The following is an 8045-nucleotide window of genomic DNA, read 5'->3' as shown; positions in this document are numbered from 1 at the left end:
CACACACTAGTTACAATTTAATCCATTGCTATTACCTTCACTTTCTTCAATTAAGATGTTTCTAGAGTTTTCTTTCAAGAGCAATAATTTGTTTGCTTCAGAGTTTGAATCGCGATTTTCTTTTCATCACTATTTTGATGATTTTCTCAAGGAGTAGCCTTAAATTATATAGTTATTTTGCTAATTATTTCTTGAGTCTTAGCTTCAATCATCATTACATTTGCAAGAATTGCGTCATTTTGCCTCCTTCACCATCACTTCTATGTGTTGAAGGTGCTTAATTTGATATGTGAAGAATGAGAAGCGAGATGGGAATCAACCCACCAAACGTGTTAAATTTGTAAACACAAATAATAGATATAAAATAAATAAAATAAAAATATTAATTTTATTAGAAAAATTTGTCAAGAATAAGCTACCATTTGGGCGATTAACTCAAAATAAGTCAACTTTTAAATTAACTAAAAATAAGCCAATCTTTGAATTAACTAAAAATAATCCAACCTTTATACAATATCTTCCTAAAATGAGTCATGACCGGTTGATTTTGGTAGTAACTTGTTGTTTAGATTAAGTATGCCACATGTCCTAATATGGTTGGTTTATTTTAAAATTTAAAATAACGTAATTTTTTAATTAAAATAATATTTTTCTTAATCCCCCTCTCCCCAACGAAGAATAGCCCCCATCGGCTATATCACACCAGCCTAAACACCACCGGCTATCCCTTACTCACTCTCTCATCTTCCCTCTCATCGCGGCATTGCCACCTTTGCTCCTCTCTCTCTCTCTATTTTTTTGTATGAATTTATGGGTGGTGGCTTACTGGCTTTTACTGGGTGGGTATTGAGTTTTTCAGGGTGGATTTTCGAGTAGACGTCGCTGATTAGGGTCGAGTTTGGGGTGAATATGGTGATATTTTGGTGGTTAGGGTGAGAATTCGAGTTGGGTACGGTTGTTTTGAGGTGGGTATCGGTGTGGGTTTGCGGACTGGGTTGGTTTCGGCTGACGAAGGCCAGTGTTTAGGGAGGGGAAGATAAAGGGGTTGGGTTAGGTAGAGGAGAGTGGAGGTCGGCCGACGTTTAGGGAGGGCAAGATAAAGGGGTTTAGAGGTGGAGGATTGGCGGTGGGAGGGCAGAGATAGAAAGGAGAGGGGTGAGGGAGGTGGTGCATGCAATGGCCAGCGAGGTGTGAGGCATGAGGGTGTTGGCCTGGTCAGTAATGAGGGTGGTTTTTTTTTTTTTATAAATAAAGGTTTTGAATAATAATTAAACTAAATAATTTTTATTTATTAAAATGAAAGAAATGACTTGTTTAGTAAGTTGTTGGTCATTTGACCTATTTAAAGAAAATACCACTTAAAAATCAACTTATTCTTAGTTAATTGAAAGGTTGGTTGAGTTAACCTCACAAAGATTGACTTATTCTTGACAAATTTTCCATTTTATTATTATGGTAATATTGGGTACAATCACTCATTTAATCCTCTTAGAACATGTTCATATTTACTGAGGTGAAGTGAACTGAAGTGAATGATTAGAGCTGAACTGAACTGAATAGAGATAAAATGAATATTTTATGAGAGAAGGAAATTAAAAGCTGAGCTGAACTGAACTGATTGGAGCTGAATTGAACAGGCCCTTATTTGATTTCCAATTTGACTTTGATTTGACTCTTGATTGATGATTTGGTGGTGGAAAGAAAAGAGGGGGGGGGGGGGGAATTGAAGTCACGTGCGGCTCACATGATGAATTTGGCCAAAAAATGGTGGTCAATGGCGTAAAACTAGTCAAAGGTCCTAATTAACAAATCCATTTTGTTTTAAGGTACTAAAGTGCCACTCTTTTAAAGGTCCTTTTTTCACAAAATAACCCATTTAAAAGGTTTTTTATGACAAATTTTGATTTATGTAAATAAGCAAATATAGTTTGTAGCTTGTAAAATCGATTGTAAGATTAAAATTATGTTAATTAGGCTTGTACAAAACTATCCAAGAATTCGAAAATCCGATTCGCAATCATTCCAAAGTTTTGGATATCCGATCCAAGTTATAATTTCGGATCGGATATCCGATTCGAAAAAGCGGATATCGGATGTAAAATTGGATATTTCTTTTCAAAATTTCGGATATCTGAAATATAAAACCTAAAATAGTGATATATATAATTTTTTATTTAAATTGTTCATATAAAACTAACCCTGTATTATTAAATTATTATAATATTCTTAATATATTTGATAATTGTATTTATTGCAAAAGGAATGACTTATTCTCTTCAACTTAAATCAAATACTTATTACTTATTCCTTAATAAATTCAGATCAGATCAGACCAGATCAGAAAGATTCAGATCAGACCAGATCAGAACTTTTGATTATCATTTACTTATCATTAAATATCGTTAATTGCGTAGTAAAAAAAATTATAAAAATTACATATTTAAAAAGTTCATGATGAGGCGAATCTAACAAGATCCATTTTGATAATGTTTTTCTTTATAGATTAGTATTAAAATGCGGTCAAACTTTAGTCAAATTATTAAATCAGACCAAACTAGACCAGATCAGAAAAATTCTGATCAGATCTTAAAAAATTCAGACTAGATCTACTTGTTTCAGGTGAAGAGAACAAGTCCGAAAACTATTTTGTTAAAATATGTTGTACAACTTAGCGATAAAATTAGTGAAATTTAAAAAGTACTCATAATCAATTTTACTTAATATTGGATAATGGATATCCGAAACATCCGATCCGAAAATTTTGGATATCCGAATATCAGATGTTCGAAATTTTCAAATCGGATTGGATATCAATTTTTGATATCCAAGTATTCGGATATCCGATCCGTAAACAGGCTTAATGTTAACAACCACAATTAATTTTGCTGAACATAAACTATATATATATATATATATATACTAAAATAACAACCACTGATGTCATCATTGCGAACGTGTCACTTTTTTATTAATTTTTTCCCTCCAGAAGGATAATGTCATATATATATATAAATATATATATTTCCTTTTTAAGCTACCCTATTTAACATAGCTTTAAAAATATATTCCATTGAATTTTTAAATTCTAAATTTTGGGTTTTCTACACATATTATGCTATTTAGTTATTTACGAGTTGTTAACAATAGTTAATAATATAATTTAATTGAAATTTCTTAATTAAATATGAAAATTATGCACTTTCGGGAATTGTATATTCATATTTAATAAGAAATTAGTTAGGAAAAATGAGAAAGTTATTTTCTTTCATTACGTGTTAAAAGTCTATAATTCAATTCTTATTTTAAAACAATCTAGTAAGCTAGTAAAACTCTAAACCAAAAAAAATAATAATAAAAAAAAAGAGACAAATCACATCACCTTATCTCACCCGAAAAAAAAAAAAAAAAAAAAAAAAAAAATTAGAGTGCATTACAACGAAATCGCAATTCACAATTTCAATAATACATCTTACTTTATTAAGAAGATGATTAATCGTGTCACATAAAGACTACCTACACATAAAATAAAATAAACTAAAGTTTAAGCTCATTTCGCAGAAACCGCGCACTTTTGGCAGATCGCACCCATCATTCACTTTTAGGCGGGAGCTATTTTCACAATTTGCCACTTCACATTTTCACTTTCGCGCCTTACTTTCATTTCCCTAACTCAAATTTTCGCCATTTCTCCAAATTTCTCCTTTTTCCCACTAAATTATTTCCAAAAAATTGTTCACTACTTTCTCTGTCTTCCAATTACTATACTTCACAATTTCAGATCTCATTTTCAGCTTTTTCTCTCTCCTCCATTTTCATGGATTTCGAAAGTGATTTAGATCAATTGCTACTTCTGCAGTCTGAAGCTCCTACCCCAACGGATCAGAACCCGAAGATGAAGCGGTTAAAAAAGAACGATTCGACTGCGAATGATGTCACTACCAGTTCCGCCCCGAGTAATGAGATTGATGGGTTGGATACAGGGAATGATGAGTTTGATCCTTTATTTGGGGATTCCAATCAGTTTTCTGCGAAACGGGTTTTGGATTTTGATGACATTTTTGATGGGTTCGGGTCTGAGGATGAGAATGATGATCCTGATTTTGATAAGAATAAGAAGAACAAACAGGAGAAGAAGAATAGGGCAAGTTCGGTTGAGTTTCGTGATAATAAAGAGAAGAAGAGAAGAGTGAGGAGTGATTTAGAGAAGAATAAATCGATTGTTTCGAGTCGAAAGGAGAAGAAAGTAAGGATTTCTGATACTAGTATAGTGAATTGGTTTTGTTTTTATTAAATTTGTTGTTTGAATTAAAATTTCTCAAGTTAAAATGATTGTTTTAGGAGAGGAAAGCGCGTTCAAATCAGCAAGCAGATTTTCAAAGGGTGATGAGAGGTAGTTTTATTAACAGAGATATCGATTTTTGAATAATATCGTGGTTATTATGCATTTATTTTGGTGTTTATAAGTGTATATTGGTTTTGTGTAGATATGAAAGGTGTGGGATTTAAGCCTATTCCTATGGTTGAGAAATCGATTTCTTCGGTGTTGGAAAAGATCAGGAAAAGGAAGATGGAGGTATCGAAAAAGTGGGCTTCCTATACCGAAGAGGATGAGGAGCTAGATGGAGGTGTTGACAAAGACGAGGCGAAGGAAGTTGGAGGTACTAAAAACGATCTGGCTAAGGAAGATGGAGGTGTCAAAAAAGATCACGTTAAGGATGATGGAGGTGTTGAAAAGGATAAGGAAAACGCGGTTTCCTTGATACCAACAAGTGAAGAAAAACCCGAATCAAGTGATGAGCAAACTACTTGTGGCAATGTAAGTGCATCACATTGTTACTTTTTTTTGTGGAATTTGATTCAAATAGTATGTTGTGGCATGTTTATTGTTATTGTAATAAACAAGCATTAAGATTCTGATTATTTTGAGTAAGGGTTGTTAAGAATTTATGTTTGTGATCTGATGCAGCCTTCTATGGATGAAATCACACAGTCATTTCGTGCTCCGATCAATGATACACAGGTTGCCTTGTTGACATATCTTTCATTTTTTTTTTCTCACAATAGTTTTTAAGCTGTTTGGAGTTGTGTTTTTGTTGTTAAACTTATAGTTGTTTACTGTGAATGTACAATCTGTAGGACTTGTTAATGGATTCTGAAAGGAATAATTCACAACACGACGAATTACCTAGCTGCCCTGATGAAGATATAACTCCATCAGCACCATCAATGAACTTAAGATGGGATTCTGGCCATTCTGCAGCTGTTGATGATGACCAGTAATTACCATTTTACTTGATATATTTGCTTAGGATTGTTTGGCATGCTTTTGCTTGCTCTTTGTTGATTACCTTGAACTTGATAATCGTATTTGTACATTTTTTTCAGCTCTTCTAGTGATGAAGAAAGTGACAAGGAAAATACTGATCCCCACCCAAAACACCTGCAAAGAAGAAGTTCCAGTGCGACTGGTGATCCAGTCAAAGACTTTGTGGATGAAGAAGCATTGGAAGATGATAGCGATGATGACCTTTTGCGCTCTCAAGAGCAAGACGATGAGGATAATTCTGACATGGAAGAAAATTGTGATTATATTGCTACTGATGTTAAAGAAAAACCAATTGATGGTGAAATGCGCAACCAATTGCACCAGCAGTGGGATCAGCAACACGACGAAGCTGTGACAGAAAAGCTCTTGCAGAAGCTAAAGTATGGTACGAAGAAGAGGGAGCCATCCATTTCTGATAACGAGGATGCTGACAGAACAGATGGTGATGGAGAAGAAGAAGATGATGAAGAAGAAGATAAGAATGTACCTCACATGTCCAGTTCTCGTGCAACTACAAAAAGGCTAAAGCAAATGATTCCTCTCATGTTTACTGATAAAGATGATGGTTTCGTGTCATCTGATGACGAAGAAACAGAAAGAATGTTGTCTAAACAGTGCTTGCTTCAGAAAGTGGTATATGATACTACAACCTAAATATTTATTCTACTTCTGTTTCATACTTGCCAGAGTTACTAATTGCTCTCTGTGTAATCTTATAATTACTGGTAATCACTATCAGGAAATGGAAAAGCAGCCCAAAGTTCTGCCACCAGTAGCGGATGAGACATCGAAAGAAGTTCTAGGTCGTATAAAGAAGGTTAATGTTCCTCCTGAAACCAAGAAAGCAAAAACACCATGTAAAGTCAGACCTATTTGATTAGCATTGTATACTTAATTTTACCTTATAGTTTGTCTGCTGTTGTTCTCATTGTCTTTTGTTTTTCTGTTTTCTAGCAATTTTTGAAGCTCTACTCAATAAAGGGAGCAGCAGTGACTCTTCAAAGGTAATGAATACTCGTATGTTATGGTATGATCTGCTGGGTTCGGAAGTAAGCAGCCTGACTTCTGAACAACAATGTTCAGAATGTTTTGAAAGATGCTTTCCCTGCTGATTTTTTATACCCTGTTTATGTAACTGATCATTCTTTGATACTTTGCTTTTGAAAATGTAGTCTTCCTTTTTGCGACGAGCATCCAGCCATCCTGGGCCTTCAAGTCATAGGCATGGACCAAAAACTGGAAAATCATTTATTTTTGGACGAGATGACAGCAATAGCCGGAGCTCAATGACTTCGCTGGAAGACTCACTCAATATGGTAAAGCTTAATTCACAAGTCATTTTAACATTATAAGGAAGCATCTATTCTCAAATTTCAAATATCTGCAGATTAATCCAGACTACAGCATATAAGATCCCTACTTACAAGTTATAATGCGAGTTAGAATAGACTAATAATGAATTCTGAATTGATACTCCCCATATCTAAAATCTGGTATGTATATTCACGTGAATCTTCATTTCACCTTGAGTTCCTATGTTGGATCCCTTAAATTAGAATCAAAATATGGCTGTCTACAAGCAAATGTACATACTATGTATACATATCATATTTTGCATTCTTGCGTTACTCAAGCTTAGGTATTCAAGGACACTTGGGTTTGCATAGCAATCGTAGCATATTGATTGTCTTATACGTTTATCTTGATCTAAACATGTACACTTCATATCCAGGGCCAAAAAGAAAATCAGCCGAAGAAGAATAGCTCAGCTAAATTTACTGGCTCTCAGGCCAAATTGAGTACCCAACACACAGAGATCAGAAGTGAAACAGCTAATGGCAGCTCATTATATGATATACTCAGAAGCTCTTCTGCGGAAACAAGCTATGATACTCGTGATAACGCAGTTGATCATGAAGCTGTATTTGCTGCATTTAAATCAGTGAAGAAACAAGTAAAGATTGAACGAAGAACATATCAAGGACCTTAAAAATGTGTCTTAGGTCTAGTTTTTGTAGGTCTTTCATATTGTAGTATTTACTGTTAGTCTGGTAAATTATGTGCATTATTATATGTCAAGATGTTCAGCATTTCCAACACCGGCCTTCTAATTCCAACAAATAAAGAGGTATGTCTGTGGCATTATAGCTGCAGATGTTCTCCTGACAAAGTTAACTTACAATGCTAGCACCTTATGCAATAGGGTAAAAATAGATCATGGGTCGAGTTTCAATGACCACCAATTATGAAAAAAGATAAAAAATTACAAGCTAAGGATTCAACGAAATGAGCAAGGATCACGCATTACACAGATGTAAGACAATCTTGCCGAGCTTGTAACATTTTTTTCTAAGCCCCATAATAAACTGATGGAAACATTAGAAATTGTGCTTGTAACATAATGCTAGACTTGCTGGTCGCCAGATAGGTTATTACAGGGCTATCAAGCCATACATATTTCATAGGCTAGTCCAAAGATTTACTACATTGTGAGTTTGGTTTTGACTCTTAAACGTTTTAAGCTATTTGATGGTCAGAGCCATGATTTGTTTTAAGAATTTTAGAATTGACTTGAACTTGTGAAGCTTCAAATTAATCTTTTAGGATACAAGTAATCATCATCATCAATTCATCATCATCCTACACAATGTAGGCTTTTCTCTGCTTTCAGAGCCAAAGATCTAGGTTAAAAAAAGCTTACCCGAAGCCAATACAAAAA

General features: G+C 34.2%; 1 protein-coding gene across 1 annotated transcript; it reads left to right on the top strand.

The window, feature by feature from the left end:
* The first annotated feature begins 3699 nt into the window (after nucleotides 1-3699).
* Nucleotides 3700-7508, top strand: LOC145584995 (uncharacterized). The gene is made up of 10 exons (XM_081641763.1): nucleotides 3700-4243; nucleotides 4339-4390; nucleotides 4485-4816; nucleotides 4967-5020; nucleotides 5137-5276; nucleotides 5386-5959; nucleotides 6066-6183; nucleotides 6281-6330; nucleotides 6499-6642; nucleotides 7059-7508. The coding sequence occupies exons 1-10, from the start codon at nucleotides 3815-3817 to the stop codon at nucleotides 7314-7316; spliced, it is 2151 nt and encodes a 716-aa protein (XP_081497889.1). The 5' UTR covers nucleotides 3700-3814; the 3' UTR covers nucleotides 7317-7508.
* Nucleotides 7509-8045: the final 537 nt, after the last annotated feature.

The sequence above is a fragment of the Chenopodium album genome, chromosome 16, assembly GCF_948465745.1.
Source record: "Chenopodium album chromosome 16, dcCheAlbu1.1, whole genome shotgun sequence".
NCBI lineage: Eukaryota > Viridiplantae > Streptophyta > Magnoliopsida > Caryophyllales > Amaranthaceae > Chenopodium > Chenopodium album.
This window is presented reverse-complemented; position numbering and strand designations above follow the sequence as displayed.

Coding starts and splice junctions, on each gene's coding strand:
- LOC145584995 (XM_081641763.1), top strand. CDS start 3,815: ATGGATTTCGAAAGTGATTTAGATCAATTGCTACTTCTGCAGTCTGAA. Junction 4,391..4,484: donor TTTTCAAAGGGTGATGAGAG/GTAGTTTTATTA, acceptor GGTTTTGTGTAG/ATATGAAAGGTGTGGGATTT. Junction 4,817..4,966: donor AGCAAACTACTTGTGGCAAT/GTAAGTGCATCA, acceptor GATCTGATGCAG/CCTTCTATGGATGAAATCAC.